Below are 27,705 nucleotides of genomic sequence, written 5' to 3'. Positions count from 1 at the left end.
TTAGCTGTGGCATATGGGATCTAGTTCTCCGACCAGGACTTGAACCCTGGCCCCCTGCATTGGGAGTCAGAGTCTTAGCCACTGGACCACCAGGGAAGTCCAAGGACACATATTTAAATACATACAGCACCCCAATAAAAGTTGTCCAAGGTAACACTTCTCCTTGCCCAGCATGATGCATTATACTTCTTATTCTATATCACTGAAAATAAAAATGTGGGTCATGACCCACTAAATTGATTTCTTGACCTGCAGATGGCCAAAAACAATGATTAGAGTCCAAGCTGGGAAGGACCCAAGTCAGGAACCCAGATCATGAAGCCTGTGGACCTCAAGCAAGATATTCTTATGCTAGGGTCACTGCACTGAAAATGGTCAATGGCTACTTTCAGGACCTCGACACATCTGGCAGACACAATGTGGTTGGAGGGCAGGCATGAAGAGCTAGTAGCCCAGCTGCACATATATGAAGTTCAAGAGCAGGTCACACTAACTCAATAAAGACATGGACAAAGGACTTGAGTAGGCTTTTCTACAAAGAAGACACACAAATGGCCAAGAAGCGCATGAAAAGGATGTTTAACATCATTAGTCATCAGGGAAATGCAAATCAAAACCACAAGGAGATACCACTTCACACCCATTAGGATGTCAATGAAAAAAACAAAGCAAAACTTTAAAAAAAAATCATAAAACCTAGAAAGTAACCCATGTTGGCGAGGATGTGGAGAAATCAGAACCATAGTGTTTGGCTGGTGGGAATGGAAAGTGGTGCAGCTGCTGTGGAAAAGTCTGGTCGTTCTTCAAGCTGCATCTCCTGAGTTGGCGGGCAGATTCTTTACCACCGAGCCATCTGGGAAGCCCTGGATATGACATTGGGTATGCGCCCACTGGTTGTGCCCACTCTCCTGGGATTCTAGGCTTTAAGAGGACCCATCAAAGAATTGTACCACCTTCCTGTGTAAATGTGTTTAGACACGAAACTGCTGAGCACAGAGCCTGGCAGGAAGAGAGCGTTCAGAAATGGTCAGCTGTTCCTCCCTCCCGGCACAGGGCAGTCGGCCGGCTCACACTGCCTGTGTGTCTGCTGTTATCTGCTCTCGGCCCTGCCTGCTGGGGAGCCTTGACGATTTTTATTACTGGGCACAGATAAGGGGCAATAAGGGAATCGAGATGGGAGGAGTTCCAAATAAAACTCAGAACCGAAAGCCTCTGCAGCCGCTTGGGTCAGAAGCTGCTTGTGCCATCAGGTTGGCTGGTGCAGGACTCTGGACCAGCCTCACCCCACTAAGCCTCAGTTTCCATCTCTGAAGTTAAGGGTGGGGCATTTCCTAAAGGCATGCCTCATGGCACTGATTGTTCCACGCTGATGGTTTTGTTTGTGTTTTTGTGTTTGAAGTTTTTTGTTTGTTTTGTTTTATTTTGGCTGTGCTGGGTCCTCTAGTTCCTAACCAGGAATCAAACCCGCATCCTCTGCACTGGCAGACAGATTCTTGACCACTGGACCACCAAGGGAGTCCCTAAAAAGGCAGTTTTGATTTTATTTATTTTGCAGCACCACAGAGCATATGGGATCCCAGTGCCTTGAGCAGGGATTGAACCCGTGCCCCCTGCAGTGGAAGTGTGCAGTCTTAACCACTGAACTGCCAAGGAAATCCCAAGTTTTGATTTTAATGTATATGGTGGTGGAAGTTTATTGAACAGTTGTTTGGGGTTGTGATCTAGACTCTATAGATTCTAGAGCGAGGCAGGGTGAATGTAGGGTCCCTTCTTATTCACAGAAGTTCTGCGCTATATGTCCTGCAAACGCTGAATTAGTGAACCCTGCATTGCTGCTCCCGGGGATACGCAGGGTTAGGCTTCTGCGAGCCTCTGGTCACGGCACTTTTGTCAACTGATCAACACATAGCCTTCTGCCATGTGTGTTTCTGCTTAAAGACACGTTATTTAATAAAAGCTGTTGATTCATTAACACTAAGCTCCCAGCACTCAGGGCTGTAACTCACACCTGAACGAAGCTCATCTGACACACACGTACTTTATCCGTGAGGCCCGTCGCCGCCCTCCTGAGCTTTGGAGACTAGACAACACTTCAGCTCTACCTCCATCCGGGTCCATCCCTCCTCATCGCTCACCCCGACCAGCACGGCCACCTGCATCTTGTACCCGACTCCCACCCTTGCCTCCAGTCGGTCCTCCTGGAAGCAGTCAGCAGAGGGCGCCCGTGAGCACCTGAGTCAGACCTCGCCCCACCTCTACCCGTAGCCCTCCAGGCCCCCACCTCCCTGCTGGTAAAAGCCCAGAGTCCTCCCCGAGTCCCACTGTGGTTCTGATTTTCGCTTCCCTGATGACTAATGATATTGAACTTTTTTTTTAATTCACACAAACCAACAGTACTTGAATGTCTATTATGTGCAGAGCATCTTTTCATGTGCTTAGTGGTCACATGGAAATTCATATCATCACCTTCGTTTTAACAGATGAAGAAATGGGAGCTCAGAGAGGGCTGGCCACTTCTTGAAAGACACATAGCCTGCAGGGGTGTGTGTGTGTGGTGGATGGAGACCAGACAGTCTGATTCTTACCTACTAGCTTAAAATGAGACTGCTGTGAGCATCCGTGTACAAATCTTTGCTTTTGTTTCGGTTGGGTAAATACCTAGGTGTGGAATGGCTAGACCCCCTGATAAGTGTATGATTTTAAGAACTTTTTGAGAACCCACCACACTGCTTTCAGCAGAGGCTGCCCCATTTTGCTCTCCCACCAGCCACTGTGGATGAGAATCCCAGTTGCCCTCTTCTCATCAGCATTTAGTATGCTCAGACTTTCCCATCTTAGCCACTCTGGCGGGTGGCATCTCACTGAGGTCTTCCTGGACTTTTTCCTAACATTCTTATTGACCATCTGCATGCATTTTGTTGTTGTTGTTAGAGTAAAAATTAGTATTTATGGAGCTGTGCAGTAAGCATGCATTGCTAGGTAGGACATGGAAGCAACCTAGATGTCCATCAACAGAGAAATGCATAGATACATATGCATGTACACATATACAATGGAATGTTGTACACATAGACAGTGGAATGTTGTTGCTGTTGTTTAGTTGTTAAGTTGTGTCTGATTCTTTGCAGCCTCATCGACTGCAGCATGCCAGGCTTCCCTGTCCTTCACTATCTCCCAGAGTTTGCTCAAATTCATGTCCTTTGAGCATGGTTATTACTCATCCATAGAAAGGAACAAAATGGGGTCATTTGTAGAGACATAGATGGACCTAGAGACGGTCATACAGAATTAAGTTAGTCAGAAAGAGAAAAAGCAAACACTGTATATTAGCACTTATGTATGGTATCTGAAAAAATGGGTATAGATGATCTTGTTTATCAAACAGAAATAGAGACACAGATGTAGAGAACAAACCTGTGGCTACGGAGCAGGGAAAGGGGAGTTAGCTGGCTCGGGAGATTGGGGCTGACACACCAGTAATACTATGAGCATGGGTGTGCGCTCAGCCTGTCAGTCACACCGTAGTCTTTGTGACCCCATGGACTCTAGCGCACCAGGCTCCTCTGCCCATGAAGTTTGCCAGGTAAGAACACTGGGGTGGGTTGCCATTTCCTCCTCCAGGGCATCTCCCTGACCCAGGGACCGAACCCGCGTCTCCTGCATTGCAGGTGGATTCTCTACTGCTGAGCCATTGAGGAAGCCCTGATATTATGAGTATCTACTGTAAAACTCAGGGAATTCTACTCAATGCTCTGTGTTGACCTTAATGGGAAGTAAATCTAAAAAGAGAGGATATAAATATCCATATAGCTGATTCATTTTGCTGTACCACAGAAACTAACACAATATTTTAAAGCAATTATACTCCAATGAAAAATTAAAAAGAGGAAAAAAAGAACATTCATTGCATGTTTGCTGCAGGCCAGGCCAGGTCAGACAGACACCAACCCCTCACTCTGATCTTTTTGGGTGGCAAGAAAAAGGAAAAAAGGACAAATAGAGACCCTCTGGGATTGCAGGTTGGGGTGTAAGGCAGGATAATGATGCGACCCCCTTCTGGTTCCTCTGATGCTGAGTGTCCATGAGACATGGGTGATGAACACCCTATTTTCAGCTGTGAGGACTGGAGAAGGGCAGGGGCTTGAACACAGTGGAATCTGCCCCCAATTCCAGGGCTGTGCTCTAGACTCTGATTGCCCCCGATCCCTGCCCGCCCCCACCCCCGATCCCTGCCCTGTGTGCCCCCAGCCTGGCCCCATTCACCTTTGCTCCTGTTCTCAGCTCTGTGCCAAGAAATGGCCTTGCTCCCTGGCCCCTGGACCCCCTCATAAAATTGAACCCCTCAGGGCATGGCAGACCAACTTCCAACGATGGAGGAGGGGAGGAGGAGGCAGTGGGGACAGAAGGATGGGGCCTCCGAGCCATCGAGGCGTGCAGCCCTGGACTTTGTCTCTCTGGGTCTCTGGGTGGAGTAGCCAGAGTTAGTAATTAGCCACCAGCTGGGCTCTGGGACCAGCTCATCATCCCTCTGTGGGCCTCCCTTCCCCATCTTTTCCCCACCTGGTCCCCACCGAGGTCTGGCACAAGGAAGATGCTAAGTGAATGGCTGAGAATGACAAGCCACCCCCTGTGGATTCTGCTCCCTGTTTCAGCATCCTTTAAAACATTTAAGCACTTATTAAGTACCTACTGTGTACTTTAGAGGGCTTCCCAGGTGGCACAGTGGTAAAGAATCTGCCTGCCAATGCAGGAGAGGTAGGAGACCTGGGTTCGATCCCTGGGTTAGGAAGATCCCTTGGAGGAGGAAATGGCAATCTACTCCAGTATTCTTGTCTGGAGAATCCCATGGACAGAGGAGCCTGGCAGGCCACAGTCCATAGGGTCCCAAAGAGTTGGACACAATTGAGTGAATGAGCAGGCATACATGTGTACTTTATGGCTACCACCTCCTTGGACACCTCTTATTTTGGCAGCTTTATGAAGGTGTAATTTACATGCCACGAACCACCTGTGTTTAAAATGTACATCTTGATGAGTTTTGTTATATGTCCACCCCATGTAACTATCGGCACAAGCAAGATAGTGAACAGGGGGCATGGGTTCAATTCTTGGTCTGGGAACTAAGATTCCATATGCTGCATATGGTCATGGCGCGGTCAAAAAAAAAGAAAAGAACCCAATTATTTCTCCCTTCGATACTTACTGAGCACCTACTGTGTACCAGGTTTGGGTCTAGAAGCAGCAGTGCTATCAAAGCAGAGATGCCCTATAGTATAGTGGGAAGGGGAGAGGAAAGGAAGAGAAAAGATGATTTCACCTGGGAGAAGGGCTCTAGGGAGCCCAGCAGGGTAGCGCTGGGTGGGGATGGCATTGGAAAGTGTGATCAGGGAAGTCCTGGCCCCACTGCCTTCCCTGGAGGAGCGGACAATGGAGCCAAGGCGCCTGGAACCAAGTTTTTGTTCAGGTTCCCTGGTTGTTGGGTCTTTGTTCAAGTGGAGCTCTCCTCTATTGCGGGGATGAGGGGGTACCCAGGGGCCCCTATCCTCGCTGCGTGTCCAGCAGGGGTGCCCCTAAGATGAACATCTCAAAGAATCAACCTTTCCTCACTCCCAATCGACTAATAAATGGAGACTTTGACCTTCCTCTCTCCCATTATCTCAAGACAGGCGAGCCCAGTGTGTCAAGGTACAGCTTGGAAGGTGTGTGACGGGATCTGGGCAGGGCCAGGTGGGGAGAGAGTGGGGGTTCTGGCCAGGTCAGGGCTGGGACAGGTGTCCTCATCAGGGAACCATGCAGAACGGTACCTCGGGTTCCTCATCTGTGAGGTGGGTCTCCACTTTAGGCGTTCCCCCCTCCCCTTTTCAATCATTCAAAACACATGGATCAAAAATGGCTACGATTTTACATTACATTATGACATACAATGGGATGGCCCTCCAGGTTCCTGTGTTCATGGGATTTCCCAGGCAAGAATACTGGAGTGGGTAGCCGTTCCCTTCTCCAGGGGATCTTCCCAACCCAGGGATCAAACCTGGGTCTCCTGCACTGCAGGTGAATTCTTTACCGCCTGAGCCTCCAGGGAAGCCCAAAGGGGTTACAGGGTGAAATCAAATAAGAACAAACTTTACAAAAAGGCATATCCTAATATGCATATATGGCAGTGAAAATATGTCCTTTTTTGAAACTAACCTTAAAAACCTCTAGAGGGACTTCCCTGATGCTCAAGTTACTAAGGTTCTGAGCTCCCAATGCAGGGGGTTGTGATTTTGATCCCTGGTCAGGGAACTAGATCCCACATGCTACAACTAAGAGTTTGCATGCCTCAACTAAAAAAGAAAAACAAAACCAAAAACGGAGAAGATCCTGCACACTCTAACTAAAAAACCTGCATGCTTTGATGAAGACTGAACATCTCACTTGCTGCAACTAAGACCTGGTGCAGCCAAACAAACAAAAACCTATAGGAGGGTGAGACACACTGGCACAGCCACCTTAGAGTAAAGGGAGCATTTGAGCAGCAGCTGCAGCGTAGCACCCAGTTTTGAGGGAGTTCATTTGCATTGATCAGTTAGTAGCCCTAACTGAATGCCAATTGTTTGCTGAATATTGTTAAGAAAAAAAGAAACTCTGTCAGATAAAAAACATGTGAGAGCTGCCAGTGTCTTTATTTATAGTATTTTTGTTTATGAATTTTTTTTTTTTAACAATTCCAAGAGTGAATTTTTCTATCTGATGCTTTAACTATGTCTTTCCCATTTGGGTGATTTCCAGATCCCTGTTGTTGACAGCAATGTCATATTTAATTTGAATCTCATTATTTTATTTTTCAATTTATTCACATCCTTTTTTTCTTTCTAATTACCTATTAGCCTGATATATAGTAGATGTTCAATAAATGAGAATGAATAAGCTAAAGAAAACCATGGATTGTGCACCTACTGTGAGTTTAGACCCCATCCTAGGTCTCTTTTCCAAAGATACCAGATAGTAAATATTTTAGTGATGCTGCAAAAACTCAACTCTGCCCTGGTGCAGGGTGAAAGCTGCCAACCTCCATAAATGAGTGGGTGTGGCAATGCGCCCATAAAAATCAATCCTGCAGTACTTGGTTTACAGTAGGTGCTTCATTAATGCTTGCTCCCTGCCTGGAATACAGCATGCAACTCACTAATGCCTGATATACAGCAAGTGTTGCATTAATGCATGGTGTGTGCCTAGCTTACAGTAGGCATCACACTGTTTTCTACCTGGTAATCCTCAGTTACACAGTTGCTGTTCAGTCGTGTCAGGCTTTTTGCGACCCTATGGACTGCAGCAAGCTACACAGTAGACACTACATGAAAAGCTGGTCCATGCCTGGTATACAGTAGGTACTGCATAAATGGCTGGTAAATGCCTGGTATACAGCGGGTACTCCATTAATGCTCGCCCCATACCTGGCATATTAGCAGGCTCTGTATTAATGCTAAGCCCAAGCCTGGTATACAGGAGGCGTTCCATTAGTGCTTGTTCCAAGAACGGATGAGAGGAAGTTTTGTTTCCGGTCAGGCAATGCCAGGGCGCCCCGGGAGGCCGTGAGGGCTGGTATCCGAGAGTCTCACGTGGGGCCTGGGTCGCTCAGCCCTGCGACCGCAGCGATGTGTCGGAGACCCCTGCTCCCGGGCCAAGCTGGCCGCCGGTCGGAGCGCTGCCGAGTGGAGCCGAGCGCAGCAGAGCGCAGATGAGCCGGCCAGCCGAGTCGGCCAAGCCGAGTCCTCCACATTCCCAGAATCCCGGGCGGCCCCGCCCAGCTCCCGGGTGCGCGTCCCCCTTCCCACGTCGGCGCAACCTAACCCGCGGGCGCGCCCGCCTCGCCCCGCCCCTCCCCGCCCGCGCGACGCCCCGCCCAGCCCGACCGCTAGTCCCACCCCCGCGGCGGGCGCGCGGGCCGCCGCCCACTCCCATTGGCCGCACGGGCCGCCCGTCGGTGCTGTCCGCTGGCGGGTTAGGTTGTGAGGTGCTGTCGCTCGGTCGCGGCGGCTGCGGTTGGCGGCGGCGGCGGCGGCGGCGGCAGTGGCGGTGGCGGCGCGGGTGGAGGGCGCCCGGGCGGGACCAGCGGCCGAAGGGGACCGGCGCTCGGAGGCGGCCGAGGCGGACCGCCGGCCCGGGGGCCGAGCGCCGAGGGCCGGGCGGGCGCGGCCGGGGCGGCTCGGGACCAGGGCCGGGCCGGCCGGGGGGCGGCGGCGGGGGCGGCCGGCGAGCGGCCGGGGCCGGGACGATGACTCTGGAGTCCATGATGGCGTGTTGCCTGAGCGATGAGGTGAAGGAGTCCAAGCGGATCAACGCCGAGATCGAGAAGCAGCTGCGGCGGGACAAGCGCGACGCCCGGCGCGAGCTCAAGCTGCTGCTGCTCGGTGAGTGGGGCCGGGGCCTGCGGGGTCCCGGCCGGCTACGCGCGTGCCGGCGGGCGGGGCGGCCCTGCGTGCTGTCTAGGGCGGGGTCGACCCCAGAGGGGTCAGCGCCTACCCACCTCTGCTGTCCACTGCAGGGCCCGGGTCTGGGGTCGGCCCTTACCTTCCCGTGCTGTCCGCTGCGGGCCCAGGTCTGGGGTCAGCGCCTACCCACCTGTGCTTTCTGCTGCGGGCCCGGGTCTGGGGTCATCGCCAGGCCACCTGTGCTGTCCGCTGCTATCCCGGATCTGGGGTCAGTGCCTATTCACCTGTGCTGTCTGCTATGGGCCGGGTCTGGGGTCAGCGCCTACCTACTTGTGCTTCCTGCTGCGGGTCCGGGCCTGGCGTCAGCGCCTACCCACCTGTGCTGTCTGCTGCAGGGCCCGAGTCTGGGGTCAGACCCTGCTTACCTGCGCTGTCCGTCTCTTGGCCACCCCATCCCTGTCACATGTGCTGTCTAGTTGAGCCCCTGACGTCAGAGGGGCCTGCCTCTGCCTCTCTCGTCCACATCAATGCCCTGGACCCTCGGAGTGCACCTGTGCCAGCGCTGCCCATGGCAGGTCCCCAGTCCCTGCAGGGCCAGCCCCTGCCTCAGCTGCCCAGCTGGGGTCCCTTGGGCCCTTTGGGGTCAGTTTTGTCTTGGCTGTCCACCCCCAATCCCTTCAGGGACAGCTTCTGCTTCCAGGTCCGGCCCCCAGAACCCTCGAGGGTCTGCCCTCTGTCCCTTCTCGTGAGACCAGCCCCCTCCCTGCACTGGACTGGCCCCTGCCCTACCCCGCCAGGTGTGCCCCCTGGCTGACCCTAGCATCTGTTTGGGACCAGACCTTTGGGCTGTAATCCATCAGACGCACCCTTGCTTCCTGGGATCCCTTCTTGACTCTTCCCACCAGGTGGAGCCCTGTTCCCTGCACACAGGGCCTGTCCCCCTCCACACACACACACCACCATCCCCTCCCCTTTTCCCTCAGGTGGGTCCCCCACCTCCCTCCCCTCTGCCGGGAAGACCTGTATCCCTTCCTTTCCCAGTGGAGTATAGCCCGTGGGGGAGAAGACAGCCTTTCCTCTCTTCTTGGGGCCGGGGTGGGTGGAGCCCTGAAGGAACCTGGGCAGCTTTTCAGAACTGGCCGACTCCTTGACCCCTCTCCTTAGTCCTAGTGGGAGCCTAGGTCCTCCTCCCCATCCTGAGGGGGACCCCTCTCCCAGTCTCCGTCCCTCCACGGCTCACCTGTTGCAGGGAGCCGGTTGGCCTGGCAGTTGGCACAGTGTTGTCACCCCAAATAAGGGCTGTTGGAGGACTTACCTCCGCAGTCAAAGGTAAGATGTGGCACCTGTGAGGACAGCATGGTGCCAGCTGGCTTCTGCCAGTAGAGCTAGACTTTATTCAGAGGTTTGGGAGTTACGGCACGTTAATGTCACCAGGCAGAGGGCCTTACTTGGGGGCTGCGTGAGCTTCCGCTTGCCCTGGGCGCACCCAGGCTCTGAACTGACCTGGGTTTCCAGGATGTGGGTTGGCGGCCTATACTCCTGCACCCTTGCTGGGCATGGGCCGAGGAGCCTGGCAGCGGGTCAGAGTGTGTCCAGGGTCAGGACGGGGCGTCTGTACCCGCCCAGGAAGCTGTTAAGTCCTAGGCACGGGGGCAGGTAGGAAGATGAGCGCTTGCAGGTCCAAGGTGAAGGTTAATGACCCCAGGAGGGCGGCTGTAAATGCGGGGCAGAAGTCCAGGGAACGCGCTGCGAGGGGTGGGGTGGGGGGTGGGGATGCTGAACAGCAGCCCCGCCCACCCGACACCAGGAGCACCCCAGGTCCTGACAACCACAGATGTCCCTGGTCATGGCCCCGTGGCCCCGAAGAGCAGGGTCACCCCCGTTTGTGTTATTGGAATCAGCTCTGCACTGTGTCAGTACAGAGTACAGTGTGTGTGACAGAGCCGGTGGTGATCGGTGTAGGTTGTTTTGTCACGTGTCTGGATGCTTAAAAAGTGACTGTTCTTGTTTGCATGGTCCAAAGCCACATATATGCTTGCACTCAACACTCAGTATGTCTGCGAATGTGGATGATGATTCAGTTTGGTTGGTCTCGTTATTCCTGGCTGCGTCCTTGTGGACAGTCGTCTGTGGTGGGGAACAGGTGACCCCCCCAGGTGGGGGGGACACTGCAGAGGGTAGACCAAGGTCGCCATGGCTCAGCGTCGCTCTCCTGCTTTTCACGAGACCCCAAGCCCAGGTAGAAGCTCCTGGCGGGGATCCCGGGCAGGCTGGCCAGCTTTCACTTCCTGGGACCCCTCTTGGGACAAGTGCGGAGACCCATGGAAGAGACCCCTTAGGGCAGGTTTCTGCTCCTCAGAGCAGGTTTCCCTAGAGAGCTGAGGCCTGCCACGGGAAACGCCGCTCTGGGAGCTGAGCAACAGAGCCGCTCGGGGATTTCTAAATAAAGCAGGGCGGTCAGTTCCACAGGCTTCCTGTCCGGCCGGCGGCGGTGGAAAGGCCCGGAATCCGGCCTGGGGTGTGGTGGCCCCAGCGGGAAGGGTGTGCCTGCCCCGCTTTGAGGCACGAGTGGAACGTGGCCGTGGCAGTTGGCGGTGGCCTTGCGTGTACTCCACGGACCCCGAGAGCTGGACGCGTCTGGGGCCTCTGGGCCACCTCTTGTGGCCCTCTCTTACAACCCACCCCAGAGTGTGTCTTAGGGCCTTAAGAGCTAGGTAGACACCATCCCTGGAGGTGTGGGAGCCTGGACCCATGTGCAGGACGCCTCTCCCTCTGTGCCCTGTGTGCTGCGTGGGAGGGAGGCACTCTTCCTTCCCAGGGCCCCCAGGCTGTCTCCAGGCTTGTCCCTGGGCCCTGACTCCTGTACACAGACACGTCCCAGTCTCCAGGAGCCTCGGCTGAGCTGCTGAGAGCCCCGAGGAAGTGCTCCGCTCGGATGTTTAACCACAGGAGGTTTCACTTTCTGATTTTTGTGGTGGAGCCCTGCTCCCTGCAGGTCGTGGTCACTGCTGCTCCGGAGCTGGGGGCTGGGCGTTTGGAAGCGGCTGCAGTGGGGACCCCTGGCAGGAGGGAGGGGAGCCCACTTGTCCCTCCTCTGCCCCACACGGTCTTGGGGGCAAAGTCCAGCCCTAGGTGGGTGGGTCTGGTCTTGGCTGAGCCTGGATGTGTGTGCGGAGCCCAGGGCAGTGGTGTGTCTGGTCCCCGCAGGGCTCCTCTCCTATCAGGACAGGGAGCCATGGGCCTGTTGGCCTGGTGTCCGTGATGGGACACCATGGTGTCCGGGGCGTCTCCGTGGGCTTTGGGGATACCCACGTGCAGGGGTATTTTTCTGGTGGAACTCCAGCTACTCAGCACTGGGACCCCGGCCTCAGGCTTGCCGGCTGCAGGAGTTTGTGCCCCCATGCCCCGGCCCCTCTGTCTCCCAGGTGGCCACGGCCTCTCCTCTGCAGGGCACCTGGCCAGTCGCTGCCAAGGTGTCCCCATTGTTCCCCTCATGACGTGCCCCCTCTAGGCACCGCCACCCCTTAGCCAGCACAGAGCCCTGCAAGCCTCTGAGACGTTTGCTGGGTGACTCTGCTCAGTTGAACACAGTTCCTCCAGGCAGGTGGAATGGGGATGACTGGGTGCCCCAACTTGGACGTCCTCACATCTTTCCTGTGTGTGAGGCTTCCTGCTCAGAGGCCTGTTGCCAGTGCCGGTGGCCCTCTGCTCCGGGACATGGACAGACGGTGACTCAGGGGAGCCCACAGTTCCCACCTGCCTGAGGCCTCCTGCGAGCGGGCGTGGAGGGCCTCCTGCCATAGCGCTGTCTGTTGGGGGTTAAGGCTGTGATGCCTGCGAAGTGCTTGGTGCACAGTGGTGCTTAGCCAGTGCTAAGTGCTGTCTCCTTACTGATGCTTTGCCCAAGTTCCCCTGGGAGGGGGTTTTGGTCCCTGGTGCATCCTGAGCCTCCATTTCTCTTCTGTGAAAAGACAGCGTCCCACTGATTCCAGGGCTATGGGTGACATGGGTCAGGTGGAGTGATATGTCAGATGGGAAGCACCCTCCTCCCCCATTTCCATTCAGTGTTGCACTGGCCGGTGTCCCGCTGCCGCTATGCAGGCCTCCCTGTCCCTCAGTGAGGTCTCTGGAGCTTGGCCCTCAGAGCCAGGCCCTATTCTGATCCCAGCCCCCACCATGGAGGTTTGCTCATGAACCTTGATCAGGCCCAGAGCTGGAAGGTCAGAGCCCTCACGGAGGCCGAGGAGCGGGAAGTTTGAATGGGAGGTGGGTCACCCCGTCTCTCCTGAGCCTCAGTGGGTAGGCAGAGTGGGGGGGACTCACAGCAGGTCTCCTGACTCCTGAGAGTCAGACTTCAGGGAGGGCTGCTTTGGGACTCAGCATGTGGGGATGAGTAGGGCTGCCCCGGAGGGGTCTGGTGTCCTGCGCCTGGAGCCACCTGGACAGGACGAGGCTCTGCCGGCTTAGCAGCCACCGTGAGGAAGTCAGATAAAGGGGTGAGCCCCGAGGCCCATCCCACGTCCTCCCTCTGGCCCTTGTCTGCCTCGAACCCACTGCTGTGGTGTCTTCAAGGCCTTGCAAGTGTCCCCCTGGTGCTCCTGCATTCTCTCACTTCCCTGGGTGGCCGGCACACGGACCATGGGGAGACAGACAGACATGAAGTCGGAAGCCCTGAGCCTGCTGAGGTCTGACAGTTACCAGCCGTGTGACCTCAGTGAAGCTGCATGACCTCTGTGTGCCTCAGTGGGAGGTGGGGTGATAGACCTACCAGTGAATGAATGAATGAATAGGCCAGTGGGGGCAAGGGGAGTGTGCAGGCACTGTCCTCGACTACATATATGAGGAGTCTGCGCTTTCTTTGTCCTGGCATGCGATTGGAGTCCTTCTTTGATCTTAGACCTGTTGACACAGGATTTCTGGTTGTGTCTTCAGGAGCCCAGATATCCGGTGGTGTTCTCGCCAGGGCTTCTGGGCTCCTGTGGTCCTGGGCTTCCTGGCTTCACTGCCCCTGTCCAGGGGTGAGGGACGGCCAGGCAGCAGCCCTGAACCCCAGCTTCTGACGCTGATATTCTCTTGCTGGATGGTGGCCACTTGCTGCACACCAGAGGCCCCGGGGATGAGGTCAGCCCAGCACCTCCCTTCTGCCCTCCAAGCCCCGGCCCTGCCCCCAGCTTTCCCATATCAAGAGTGGCGGCTGCGGGCTCAGACCCACTTCCTCCTAATCCGAGGTCTTAGATCTTGGCCGACCTGGCAGGCAGACTGTGGCTTTCTACCTCCCTCGTAGGACAGGCTGCTCTTCTTCCTCTTCTCCAGGCACTCTTGCCTGGGCGGCTGGTGATGCCGCTGAGCGTCCAGAGCTCTGGGCCCGCTGCATCAGGCTGACCCTGTCAGGCCCCATAGCCAGGACCTCCCTCGCCTGGGCTGACCTGTTCTTGGGGTAACCACTGGGGATGCAGAGGACCTGGGGCGGGGTTGGGGGGGTGGGGGGGGGCATGTGACAGAGCCGAGACCGCGGGTGGGGCCAAATTCTTTTGGTTCATTCAGGGAAAATTTGTGTGGTGCCTTCTGTGGGCCAGGCCTGGGCTGGAGCCTGGGGTGCAGGGCTGCAGGCAGACCCCCGCTTTCAGGGAGCCAGCTTGAGCTGGTGGGATGTTGGGGGTGCTGGAGTGCTTCTTGGAAAACATGAATTGGGGTTTCTGTGCAGAGCTGGGGCAGTGTTTGGGTGGGGGGGTGCCTGATGGGTGGTCGAGTCCTCATGCAAGGTCGGGCCTGTCCTGCTAGCGGGGCCAGGGACCCACAGATGCAAGCTTGGGGTCTGAGCATAGCCAGGACAGGGAGAGGGCTGTGGCCATGGGTGCCCTGTGTGTCCCCTGTGTGGGTGTGGGGCTGGAACGAGGCCAGCACAGGTTCTCCACGGTCTTGCTTGTGGGGCCTTGCTCTTCCCCCTGCAGGCAGCCGTTGAAGGGTTTTGAGCTGAAGGGCACAAGTGACCAGATCTTCTGGAGGGACTGACGAAGAGCTGGGGTGAGCTGGAGCTGCCTGGGGCCCCTGGGCATCAGCCACAGCAGACAGGTCCAGCTGTGAGGGCCAGGCAGGCCTCGCACCCAGAGACTTCTCTGCGCAGATAGACATTGGGTCGGGTGCGCTGGGGCCTGGCTGTTGGCAGCATGTGGGCTGAGTTGGCCCAGGAGACGGGCGTCTGGAGGGGACACCCAGACCCTTTCCTCTCCCCCCATCCCGGGCACAGTTGTGGCCAAGCTCAGGCCTGTGGGGGCTCCTGCCCCTCGCGCTGCTGCCTTGCTGCGGAGGCTCCCGCAGGGGCTGCCCCGAGCACGGCTGACACAGCCCTTCACTGGTGGGGCCTTGGGGGCCTGGCCTCTGTGGCCACCACCTCCCCCCGCCCCCTCACCTTTCTCTGTTCTTCCTGGCAAAGGGACACTGCCTGGACGGGGTCACCGACCAGCCCACGTCGCTCTCCGTTCCCGGGGTGTCCCTGTTGCTGTGTTCCACCTGGTTTAATTGAGATGCGCCCTGAGCTGTGTGGTGTAAGGGGGGCCACATGAAGACTTGGCGCAGGCATTGTGACATGATCGCCAGTCGAGGCCATCTCACCTTGTCACCTCACCAGTGCCTTTTGCTCCTGTCCTGGATCACGACTCTGTCTTCACAGCGGCTCCTCTGCGCTGGCAGGGTTTGGGCCACGTGCCTTGTCCAGGACCCCCGTGTCTCCAGGGTTGATTGTGTTTCCAGCTTCCTTGGGGTCCATCTTTGGTTTCTCTGTCGGAGCGTGTCCCGCAGACGGTGTCTGTGTGGGGCCCTCGGCCGTCCCTGTTGTTCCTGGCCACTCTCTGGCCTGCATTCAGGGCTCCTTAGTGGTCACTGGTTGTGGGTGCAGGCCGTGTCCTGGTGTGTGTGACCCTTGGTGCTTGGCACCGCCCTTGGGGGGCGCTGTAGGGGCTGCCCACCCCTTTGGCACCGGTTCTGGAGATGCTGGCTGTGTCTGCCTCGGGGGCAGCTCTCTCTGGTCTCTTGGTGCCCTCGCACTCACGTGGCTCACTTGCCTGTCCTGCAATTGAGGGGGCTCCACACCAGGGGCCCCCCTCTCCACCTCGGCTGACCTGCGGCCTGCAGGGCTTGGGCTTGAGTGGCCACGGGCTGGTGTTTCCAGTGAGAAACCCTTCCAGACGACCAGCAGGGCATGTATCTTTTTACAGTAGAATTTTATCAGAACCAGTGGTTCTTACTCTGGCGATTCTGCCCCCAGAGGACCTTGGGCCCTGTCGGGGAACATCCGTGGTGGCTTCACTGAGGGTGGGGGCATCAAGAGGGTGGGGGCAAGGAGACTGCTCCATGGCCCATAGAACCTGCGATGAGCCCGATGGCAGCAGAGTTGGGAGGACCCTGGTCCAGGGGAGACAGCGCTGGACATGTATTGTACTCCTGTGTGCCACCACCTCCTGCCCATCCCCACCCTACCCTGTGCAGTGAGGGTTCATGGATCTCTCAGGGAGGTGTGGGGTCATCCCCTCCTGCTCCAGAACTGGGGGGCCTTCATGGGAATGGGCGACTGGCCCTGGTTGGTGTTGTGCAGAGATAGGAAGGGAAGGGGTGGCATAGGGGTAGTCACCACTTGGTGACAGAACCAGAGTTGGGTTTGTTTATTACAAACCCAAGGACCGAGGGCCTTGATGGATATCCTAGAAGGGGTGGCCGCTTGAGGCTCCTGCTTCGTCCAGCTTGAGACTCGGGTCTTCCCAGGGGACCTCCTGCAGTCAGTTATTCAAACACAGGTGGAGGGCCTCCTGCTGCAGGACAACGTGGTCACTGCAGGGCGCTCAGAACCTGTCTTTTCTCCAGGAACCCCCCTGGGCAAGGAGGTGGGCAGCAGATACCTGAGAGAGACCCCCACAGGCACGGTGATAGGTCCCAGTGCAAGGGGGCTCCTGCCCCCTGCCCATGGCACAGGTGGCTGTGAGCTCCACAGTGTGTGGGGAGCAACTCCATGCCCCCGAGTTGGGTTGGGAGGCGCAGGCCACTCAGACAGGGTGAGGAGGAGCCTGGGCAGGTGGGCAGGTGGGTGAGTCTGGGGATTCTGAGTCCCCAAAAGGGGGCCCTGGGCCTTCAGTCCATGGGTGAGTGGGACCTGCATTTGTTATCACGTAGGGATTGAGGCTCTTGCCTGGAGAATCCCAGGGACGGGGGAGCCTGGTGGGCTGATGTCTATGGGGTCACACAGAGTTGGACACGACTGAAGTGACTTAACAGCAGCAGCAGCAGGGATTGAGGCGGTGCAGCCTTAGGATGTAGAGTTCTCTCTTGCTATGCAGTAAAATCACCTTGTAACTTTGTAGCTGAAAACCATAGGCAGGTTCTGAGGAGAGGGTTCGGGCATGGCCCCTCACATGGCTCCTGTCTATGTGGGCCCCTGCGGAGCTACTCCCGGCCCCTGAGAGAGTCCCAGAGAGACCAGGGAACCCCTCACGTGGCTCTTGTCTATGTGGGCCCCTGAGGAGCTATCCCCGGCTCCTGAGAGAGTCCCAGAGAGACCAGGGAGCCCAGTGCCTTCTCTGACTGTCTTGCAGTGCCAGGCTGTCCTTGATCTGGTTCTGTGGGTTGGAAAGGGGGATCAGGCTCCAGCTCTGCCTGGGAGGCATCACAGAGATTCCTGGACACATTGAAATGTAAAATTGCTGTGGCTGTATTTGGGGGTGAATGAAAGTGGGGAGATGGGTTTGCTGCTTAGAGGTGACAGGGCAGTGAGGGGCTGCAGTGAGGGGAGCGCTGGTACCTGTGGGGCTGGGTGGGTGGCGCCGGCACCCCGCGCACTGGGTGAGGAGGGGGAGGACAAAGAGGCCCCCGGGGCCCCTTTCAGGGGGGTTGCAGCTGACTCTGATCCCCAGATCTCAGAGCTAGAGCCTCTTCGTGCCCCTCCCTGAAGTGCACAGATGCCAAACTCAGGCCCTGAAGGAAAGCTGTTCTGGTTGGAAGTCGTGGAAGAGGAGCAGCTAGGGATTGGTGGGATGCTGCCAGACAAGGGTGCTTGGGACCTGGGAGTGAACCTGCAGCCACCCGCAGTTAAGCAGGTGGTGGCCTCTGGGAGAGGCACTTCACTGTTCCAGCGTTTGGTTCCTCGGCTGCGACCGGAGTCACAGCAGTCACTGCAGGTGACTGCTGCCTCCCCCCTCCTGTCCCTGCCCACATTGTCATACTGACCTCCTCGGAGGCTCAGCTCCCTGGCTCCCATGTAGACGTGGGTGTGCAGGGGAGGATGCCTGATTCTAGGGGCAGCAGTGGGCCGGGCCAGGCGTGTCCCCGCCTCGCCCACACTTGGGTGGGGCTCCCCATGGGCTGGCACAGGGAACACAGGGCTGGGGTCTCACTGGGCCATTTGCAGGCACGGGCGAGAGCGGGAAGAGCACGTTCATCAAGCAGATGCGCATCATCCACGGGGCGGGCTACTCAGAGGAGGACAAGCGGGGCTTCACCAAACTGGTGTACCAGAACATCTTCACTGCCATGCAGGCCATGATCCGCGCCATGGAAACCCTGAAGATCCTCTACAAGTACGAGCAGAACAAGGTGAGGCCGGGGGCCGCTGCACATCCTGCAGCAGTTGACAGCCTGTCCTGCAGGCCTTCCACGTGCTCAATCAGACCCTCTGGGACCCCAGAGAGTGGCACTTCCTCTTACTTTCTTTTGTAACAGCTTTATTGAGAACATTTATGTATGAAGTCACCCACTTAAAGTGTGCATTTCACTCATTTTTAACATACTCATGGTATGGTGCAACCATCATCTCTAATTCCAAAACATTCTTATCATACCAGAAAGACACCGTGTCCCCATCAGCAGTCACCCCCCCCATCCTCCTGCCCCAGCCCTTGACAACCAGGAACCCACTCTCTGTGTCTGTGGATTGACCTGTTCTGGACGTTTCCCATCGGTGGAGTCACACTCTGTGTATCGTTGTGTGAATGCTTTTCTCACTGAGCGTCATGTTCTCAGGGTCCGTCCACATGGTAGTGAGTGTCAGGGCTTCTCTTTGTGGCTGAGTCATGCTCTGTGTGTGGAGGGACCACAGTTGTTTATTCATCAGCCATCGAGGGACATGAGCTCTTGCGGACATGCCACGGGGACATTCGTGAGCAAGTTTCTGTTGGTGTGCGCGTCCTTGTTCTCCTGGGTGTGTCCCCAGTGGAGTGTGCAGTCCAGGGTCCCTGTTGGTCTGCACTCTGGAGCAGCTGCCTGCCTGCTGTCCGAGTGGTGTTCTCCTAGTTGTGCATCACAGTGGGCTCTTGCTGGCCACCTCCCTTGGCTTTCCTTTTGTGGATCTGTTTTCAGGGGCTCCTCATTCAACCCCAGGAGTTGCCCAGGCTGACAGTGGCACCAGAGTCCACATATGTCTTATAGGGTTTATTTACATTAATCCCTTCACTTTGAGGCTTCAGACAGCTAGTTCACCAGATATTGGCATCTTCCTGCCTTGACTGCTGTCATCAGGGACCCTAGAAGCCCAGTGATGGGTTGGGGGCCTGGCTGGCCTGGCTGTGGGGCCAAGTGTGAGGATCTGCTGGAGGCTCTCGCCCTCTGATTTGTAAGATCGCTTCCACTTGAGGCCCCTTCAAGTCCACCTTTGATCATGAAGTTCAGCAGAGTCTGGAACAGAAATCAGCAGATAGAGGCCTGTCTCTGTAAATGGCAGCTTTCTCTGCACAGGCCACGCCTGCTTGCTTACCTGTCATCCATGGCAGGGACAGTATGGCTGTAGGAACAGACCTCTGGTCCCTGATCTCCGTGCATCCAGAGTCAGGCAGGTTTTCTGGGGCTGGAGTTGCTTCTCCAAGCCCGGGCTGAGAAGTGGGAGGGGCTGAAGGACATGGCTGTAGGGGGTGCTGGAGGCTGGGTACCACAGCTGGTAGGGCAAGGGTTTGGGTTCCAGAGTCCAGGCTGGGGCCTCCTCACTCCCTGTTTGGAGTCCACCCCACTGTGTCTCCTCCCTAGTCACTCAGCTGAGTATGACTGGACCACCCTGAGCACGAGGCTGGGGGGGCGGTTCTCCCGAGAGCCTTCTGCCCCATGTTGTGTGTGTGCACACCAGTGTGTACATGTGTGTATGGTGTACACACGTGTGGCTCTCTGGGCAGCGGTTCTTGAGGAGCGGGTCTCCAAGCCCTGTGCTCCAGGGTCTTGTGGAGGCTCCATCCTGGAGGCGTGAGTCATCAGGCCACTTTGATGAACCCAGCCTCCCCTCTGTGGTGGGTGGCTCTGGCCCCCAGCCCCGTCCTAGCTGCACATACAGTACCTAGCCCTTCAGAGACGCTGAGGGTTTCCAGAGCCCTGTGCCTGGAAACGGGGCAGATTCTTCCCAGGTCAGAGCAGCTCTCTGTCCTTGGTTTCCTCTCCTGTGACCTGGGAACGTGGGAGCTCTGTGGTGTTTGTTCCTCCGTCCTGTTCAGAGCCTACTGTCCCCTCCTTTGGGGCACCTGGGCACTGAGGCATGTGGCATTCCTGCTCCTGGGAGCCGCTTCTGTCCTGAGTTTTGCTTTGGGACCTGGCCCTGGGGAGCGGTCACTGCCTGTCACTTGGCTCTGATTTGTGTTCACGGGAAATGGAAGTCTGTGGTTCTGAGTTGGTCACTGGCGCTGTGTGTCGCCCCTGCTTACCCCTCCCCTGCAGGCCAACGCTCTCCTGATCCGGGAGGTGGACGTGGAGAAGGTGACGACCTTTGAGCACCGGTACGTGAGCGCCATCAAGACCCTGTGGAACGACCCCGGCATCCAGGAGTGCTATGACCGCCGGCGCGAGTACCAGCTCTCGGACTCTGCCAAGTAGTGAGTGGGGCTGGGGCGTGCTGGGGGCCGGGGAGGGGATGCGGGGGTGTGGATGGCGGGGGGTGTGAGTCCCAGCTCTCGGACCTCACCAGGTAGTGAGTGGGGCCAGGGCGTGCTGGGGGCCGGGGAGGGGACGTGGGGGTGTGGGTGGGGGTGGGGTGTGAGTCCCAGCTCTCAGACTTCACCAGGTAGTGAGTGGGGCCAGGGCGTGCTGGGGGCCGGGGAGGGAATGTGGGGGTGTGGGTGGGGGGGTGGTGTGAGTCCCAGCTCTCAGACCTCACCAGGTAGTGAGTGGGGCCGGGGTGTGCTGGGGGCTGGGGAGGGGGGGTGGGAGTGTGGGTGGGGGGTGTGAGTCCCAGCTCTCTCAGACCTCACCAAGCAGTGAGTGGGGCTAGGGCAGTGCCTGGGGCCAGGGGAGGGGAGTGGAGAAGGTGCTGGGTGACGCCGTCTGCACACTGCTCTTCAGCTGGGACGTGGACAATTCACCCAGGGAGGCGAGCATCTGCGAGGGTTTCTGTTGTCTCTGCCCCTTTTGCTGTGTAGCTAAAACTGTTCCAAAGGAATAGGTCTGGCTTTGAAAAGCTACCCCTCCAGCCCACAGTCTCTCTTGGAACCCCTGCTCCATCCCCAGCCCTGATAACTGGCCCCCAGAGCCGACGGGGCTCTATCCCATGCCTTCCCTGTAGCCTCATTTTGTCCCTGTCCATTCTTGTCCCAGGTACTTGGGCTACTTCAGCCCCTCCCAGCTACTCAGAGGCCCAGGGCAGTGGGGAGGGACCCCAGGGGTGGCGGGAGGCCCCTCACAGCCGGCCTGAGCCCACCCCCAACTGCGTTGCAGCTACCTGACGGACGTGGACCGCATTGCCACCTCAGGCTACCTGCCCACCCAGCAGGATGTGCTGCGGGTGCGTGTACCCACCACCGGCATCATCGAGTACCCCTTCGACCTGGAGAACATCATCTTCAGGTACCCGGGCCCCGGGGGCCACTAGTGAGGGGGTTGTTATCTGGGGCTGTCCCCAGGTTTCCCAGGGAGCCAGGGCCTCAAGGCGTTTAGGGGCTGCACGGAGGTGGCCTGGGGAGCATGGCTTCAGACGGAGGAGGATGCGGGTCCCTGCAGGTGGTTGGGGGTCTGGAATCCGGGCCAGAGCAGGGGTGCTCTGGGCAGTGTAGCGACCTGAAGGCCCCTCAGCAACCCTGTCCTGCAGGCCGTGCGGCCAGAGTGGACTCAGGGCTGTCCCTGAGGACAGGCCCTGCCACTCCATGAGACCAGAAACTTGTCCAGAGCTGCCAAGCAGCAAAGCCAAGGGTGTCTCCTGGGACGGCCATAAAATGGGCACATGATGACCACAGATGGGCAACTTAAACCGTAGAAGTGCGTCCTTTCCCGGCTCTGCAGACCAGCTGTCTGGGGTCCAGGTGGCAGCAGGGCTGGGACCCCCGAGGGCCTGGGCATCATCTCTCCCATCCCTGCTGGCTCTGGTGGTGCTGGCTGCCCACGGCATTCCCTGGCTCACAGCCACATCGCTGTCTCCCTGTTGTCATCATGTGGCTCCTCCCGTGTCTGTGCCCACATTTCCCTCTTACGGTGACACCACCAGTCCCTGGGTTCAGGGCCTTGCTTTGGGGTGACTATGTCCTCACCGGTGATGCCTGCAGGGACCACATTCCCAGATGAAGCTGTACAACTGTAACCAGGGCCCAGGCTCCGGGTGGGGGTCTGCTCTGGCTGCGAGCCCTCCCTCCCCGCCCCCGCCTCACAGGGTCCCCTCTGCTGGGCGAGCCCACCCCAGGTGGGGGCCCAGAGACAATGCTGCTGGCAGATGCTGCCCTGCGCCGGGAAGTGCCAGCTGACTAGGTCAGGTTAGCCTTGAGGTGCCCTCTGGCTGGAGACCCAACTCTGCCCCCGGGACCCTACTGCTCAGGTGAAGGCTCCTGGGAAAGGGAGAGAGCCTGGGGGCCCCCTGCCTGCCCCCCTCACCCTTTTTCACCCATCAGAGCCCCTGATGATTCCCTCAGGCCCTCAGAAGTTACAGGCATCACCCCACCCATGCCTGAGGGTACATTTTCTGGTGAGAGTTCAGCATTTTTGTCTCTTTCAGATTCTTGATAGAGTCTGGGCTGGCAGAGGTCCGCAGGGCACAGACGGGGCCTGGCTGAGCCTCCTCCCAAACCCCACATCCCGGGTGTCCCTCACGCCGCCTCGTTTTGGCCCCCACCCCGCACCTGCTGTGCCCTTTGTCTGGAGCTGCCCCCGCGGCCCTTCCCCACCTTCTCAGGCCGCTGTCCTTCTCACTGTCTACTTTAAAAGTAGTGTTCCTCGTCATAGAAAACTTAGGAAACTCAAAAGTAGGAAGAGAGACCTGTCACCAGTCACAGCATGTCCCCGTCCCCTCGCCCCGCCTCAACCCTTGCCTTCGCCCTGCCCCGCCGGTATCAGCATCAGTGTCCCTGAGCCTCCGCAGAGAAGCAGCAGGCTGGCTCTTGCTGTGGCTGGGAATTCCAGTGTTTAATGGCGTCTGCTGCCTGTGACAGATGACTGAGGGATGGGCTCCGGTGCCATCAGGGGGTCCTCGTGGCCCTGGCCGATGCAGCCATCCTGAGGGAGGCAGGGTTTGCTGCGGGGGGCAGTGTCTTCTGCAACCCAGTACTGAGCCTGTGTTCCCCGCTGTGCAGGATGGTGGATGTGGGGGGCCAGAGGTCCGAGCGGAGGAAGTGGATTCACTGCTTTGAGAACGTGACGTCCATCATGTTCCTTGTGGCCCTTAGTGAGTACGACCAAGTGCTGGTGGAGTCGGACAATGAGGTGAGGCCCGCACTGAGCCTGGTGATGGGGCCACAGGCCCTTTTGGGGGGCCTGATGCCAACCTACCACCCTTCCCGCAGAACCGCATGGAGGAGAGCAAGGCGCTGTTCCGGACCATCGTCACCTACCCCTGGTTCCAGAACTCATCCGTCATCCTCTTCCTCAACAAGAAGGACCTGCTGGAGGACAAGATCCTCCACTCCCACCTGGTGGACTACTTCCCAGAGTTCGACGGTGAGGCACCGCGCCGGCCATCCCTCACCCTCTCTGGGCCTAGGTGTCCTGGTCTGTGGGGCAGGGAGGGTGTTTCCAGAGGCCGTAGGAAGGCCGCAGCACAGTTAGTGTGGCTAAACTTCACGGGTGCCTCCTGGGACCCTGGAGGGTGGGAGACCTTGGTGTCCCCCAGGGGAGTGTCATCTGTGGGAGGGGGTGCCCTGCGGTCACCGCTCGCTGGTGTGTCCCCTCCCTCCCCAGGCCTGGGCACTGGGAGGTGGGGGCACTGGAGATGCAGGTGAATCCGGGACCGTCCCCATCTCCCACCTGGAGATCCCTAGAGGTCTGGGGAGTGGGCAGGGCTCCGCCACTCCCACGTTGGCCGGTGGTGGGGAAGGAAGGAGCGTCACCAATGTTCCAGGACATGTCCCCTGAGATGCTGCCTATGGAGCCAGGAGGCCGGGCGGGGCCAGAAGTGTGGGCTCCGGGCGGGGGTGGGCGGTGGGTGAGCACAGGAAGCTCTGGGGGGTGGGGTGGGATGGGGGCCAGGGATGGAGTTGGAGGTGCGTTATTGACACATGCCCCAGCGTGGGGTGTGCTGTGGGCCGAATCCACAGAGGTGAGGCAGGAGTGAGGGAGGTGGGGAGAGGAGGCGGGTGGAGATGAGTGAGGGGTTAGGTGAGGGGGGCTGACCCCCGGCCAGGACAGGGACCTCTTCCCAGAGCCTCCCCCACCCCGCTCACCCTGCCCCGCCCCTACCAGGCCCCCAGCGGGACGCGCAGGCCGCCCGGGAGTTCATCCTGAAGATGTTTGTGGACCTAAACCCCGACAGCGACAAGATCATCTACTCTCACTTCACCTGCGCCACCGACACAGAGAACATCCGTTTCGTCTTCGCCGCTGTCAAGGACACCATCCTACAGCTCAACCTGAAGGAGTACAACCTGGTGTGACCGGGACTCCGCCAGCCGCCCGCCGGTCGCCAGCCGCCCCACGAGTCGGGGTTTCATATTTTTAAACAAATGGTTTTTATTTCACAGTTATCAGGGGACGTACACCTCTCTTCCTACACACCTCGTGCACCTTCTCGTCTTTGTCAGTGGCAGAGGCCGCCTTTTTCTGGCCTTGACTTGTGGCTTGCTTTTTTCTAAAAAAAAAAACAAAAGGAAAAATTAAAAAAAAAAAAGAGAGAACCCACAGCAGACAGGCAGAGAGGAGACCCGGCACCAGCGGTGCTGGGTCACAGGACACGGCCGGTTTCCCCTTGATCTCGGAGCCGCGGAGACGCAGTGGCTGGGCTTCTCTTTCTTCCCGTGTTAAGTTATTGACACCCTCACCACAGTCGCTGTGTTTCTGCGCCGGACTCCAAGAAGTGGGGGTGGGTGGCGCTCCCCGCTGCCCGCCCTGGGAAGTGCCTAACCATTTCTTTTCTTTTTTTTGAGGAAACAAAACTGCAGCCCAGGGCCTCTGGCAGTCCTGCCTTTGGTGGGAGCCCGGGGGTGGGAGCCCAGGTGCATCAGTTCTCTGGGCAGGGTTGGGGGGAGGGGGTCTTCCAGCACCTGTGCTCCCCCAGGAGTGCTCCTGGGCTCCGACACCAACCCGGACACCGAGGGGCACACAGGGACCCAGAGTGGCTCTATTTTGTTGTATTTTGTAGCCATTTCGGGAACAGTGGGTGTGCGGTGGGGACTTTTTCAGAATCTTCTCAGGTCTGTCCCCGGGAGGCAGAGAGAGAGGGAGGGTCGCCCTGGCAGGTCCATGGCCATTGGGGCAGTGCTCACCGCCCTGCACGTTGCCCAGAACCAAGACCTCGGGCTTGTGGCAGCCGGAGGTGTGCCCTCGGCCTGGTCACGGCCATGGCCAGGCACAGAGGCACCTCCCAGAGGGCCTGAGGGTCGGTTTCTGGAGGAAGGCATGGACCAAGGGCTGCGGTGGTTGGTTTTGTGTGCTTAGCTTCTTGCACCAAGGTGTGGAGAGTGGCCCACAGGTGGGGCTCACACCTGCCCAGCGCACCTGGGCCCTAAACCTGAGCACTGGGGCGGCCCTGGATCCCTGCAGAGAAATGATGGGAGAAGGCAAACCAGCTCCGCCCCCACCGCTGCAGCCCACCCCCGCCCCACCCCTGCATTCCTGATTGGCGGACCCGGGGTGGGGTGGGGGGCACACTTCCTGGCCTGTTCTCCCCTGGCATCCACCGGAAGGGCCCTCTTTTGTGCCATGTGTCCACGTGTGGGGTTTGTACCCTAGCCCTGATGTGTACCTGGGGGACTGGTGGTGCTGCTGGCAGTGGGCTCCCGCGGTCCCACATCACACAGGGAACTGGATCGGGCTCTCGAGGGGGAGGCGGGGTGGGCGACGTGCACCCAGAGTATTAACTTCCCGAGAGGTCAGCGTGCCAATATCCCAGGGCAGGCCAGGCCCCGCAGTGCCAAACCTCCCCATCCGGCCCGCTGGGACCCCGCCAACTTGGCCCCACCTCGGCGCCGGGAGAATGGGGTGGCAGGGTTCAGGCCCTCCTCGCCCCCAGTGTGAACTTCACCTCTGCGGCGCATCCCTGAGTGCCAGCTCCCACCCCCACCATGTCCCATCACCCAGCAGAACTGCCCTCCGAGTGCCAACGCCCCAGCGGCGTGAGGAGCCCTGCGGCCGGCGGGGGCGACCTCGCCTGCTTGTATATTAAACAATCCTGATTTCAGACAATTTAAACCTTAATCTATTTAAAAAAGAATATTATATAAAGATGCTGTTTTTAAACTTTTTGTCATTTGAAATGCATGTATCTTCCGTGCGGGCTGAGGGGCGGGTGGTCAGCTCAATGCCGGCCTCGCGGGGCTGCTGGAGCCACTCATGTCCAGGCATTGCGTCCGCACTGGGGCCCTGACCCCTTAATCCAGAGAGAGCTGGTGGAAATTGACTTTTCATACCTTTCTCCTGAAATGAATTCTGTTTTAAATTGGAATAAATTTTGTTCCTAAACACGTGGCCCCCCTCTGGCTTATTTCCTGTTGCTGGCTGAGGGCAGGGGCAGCAGAGGAGCCCTGAGGTCCTCAGGGTGTCACCGGATCCTATGTGGCTGGGAGGGGTCTTTTCGCCTCTAGGTTGGGGGTCTCAGCTCAGGGGAACCACAGCCTGGCTGCCTGGGGTGTGCCTCCTTCCCTGGGCCCAACTGGCCATTCACTGTCACGGATGCTCTTGGAAATATGTGCCCCTTCCCTAACCTAGTTGTGTAAACCAAGATGTTGGACCGGTAATCTTCCTCTCAGTCTTTTTTGCTTTAAAAAAAAAAAAAATACATATATTGTGGTAAATACACATACAACTTACCATCTTTACAATTTTTAAAATCAGATTTTATTTGTGTTCCAGTGGGTCATTAGCAGTAGGTCTTGTTATGAGGTCAGTTAGTGCATGCATGCCCAGGGTGTTCAACTCTGCAACCCTATGGACTAGCCCACAAGACTCCTCTGTCCATGGGATTTTCCAGGCAAGAATACTGGAGTGGGTTGCCTTTTCCTCCTCTAGGGGATCTTCCTGACCCAGGGATTGAAACTGCATCTCCTGTATTGGCAGGCAGATTCTTTACTACCAAGCTACTTGGGAAGCCCCTCTTCATTTTTAAATGTACAATTCAGTGACATTGATTTCATTCACAATGTTGTGCAACCACCAGCACTAACGGTCTCCAAAACCTTTTTATCACTTTAAACAGAAAGTCTATCCCTGTTAAGCAATAACTCCCCATCTCTTCCCCAGCCCCAGGCCCCCCACCACCATATTTTCTATGGAGTCTATCTATAGGGATCTCCTGTGAGTGGAATCAGACTTTGTCCTTCTGTGTATAGCTTCTCTCACTGAACATCATGTCCTCCAGGTTCATTCATGATGTAGCAGGTGTCAGAACCTCCTTCCTTTTTAAGGCTGAATCATTCCAATGCTGTGGATGGACCACACTGTGTTTATCCATCATCTGTCAGTGGACACTAGGCATACTTCCGCCTTCTGACTGCCATGAATCATGCCTCTGGGAACACCGGTGTGCAGGCACCTCTTCAAGATGGCTTTCCATTGTACTGGGTGTAAAGAGAAGTGGAACTGCTGGGTCACACCGTGATGCTATAGTCAACCATTTGAGGAACCACCAGACTGTTTCCACAGCAGCTACCTTATTTTCATGTTCCCACCAGCCGTTCACCCGGTTCCCACTTCTCCACATGGTCCTCCAGTTTTATTTACTCACTCATCAGCGGAATGGAAATGCCCTGAAGACCTGTGTGTGCCAGGCACTGTCCTAGGCACTGCGTATACAGGGAGGAGAACAGCATTTATCACCACGACTCAATCTGTGAACAAACAGCCAGGAAAAGAGGCATGGGGAGCAACAATGGCCTTTTCAGACAGGCTGTTCAGGAAAGGCCTCTCTGATACGGCGGCATATGAATAA

General features: G+C 57.4%; 1 protein-coding gene across 1 annotated transcript; it reads left to right on the top strand.

Annotated features, from left to right (window-relative positions):
- The first annotated feature begins 8,009 nt into the window (after positions 1-8,009).
- Positions 8,010-26,245, top strand: GNA11 (G protein subunit alpha 11). The gene is made up of 7 exons (XM_065918080.1): positions 8,010-8,393; positions 17,809-17,993; positions 20,091-20,245; positions 21,084-21,212; positions 22,922-23,051; positions 23,132-23,285; positions 24,027-26,245. The coding sequence occupies exons 1-7, from the start codon at positions 8,258-8,260 to the stop codon at positions 24,215-24,217; spliced, it is 1,080 nt and encodes a 359-aa protein (XP_065774152.1). The 5' UTR covers positions 8,010-8,257; the 3' UTR covers positions 24,218-26,245.
- The last annotated feature ends 1,460 nt before the right edge of the window (positions 26,246-27,705 follow it).

Source organism: Muntiacus reevesi, chromosome 1, assembly GCF_963930625.1.
Source record: "Muntiacus reevesi chromosome 1, mMunRee1.1, whole genome shotgun sequence".
Lineage (NCBI taxonomy): Eukaryota > Metazoa > Chordata > Mammalia > Artiodactyla > Cervidae > Muntiacus > Muntiacus reevesi.
This window is presented reverse-complemented; position numbering and strand designations above follow the sequence as displayed.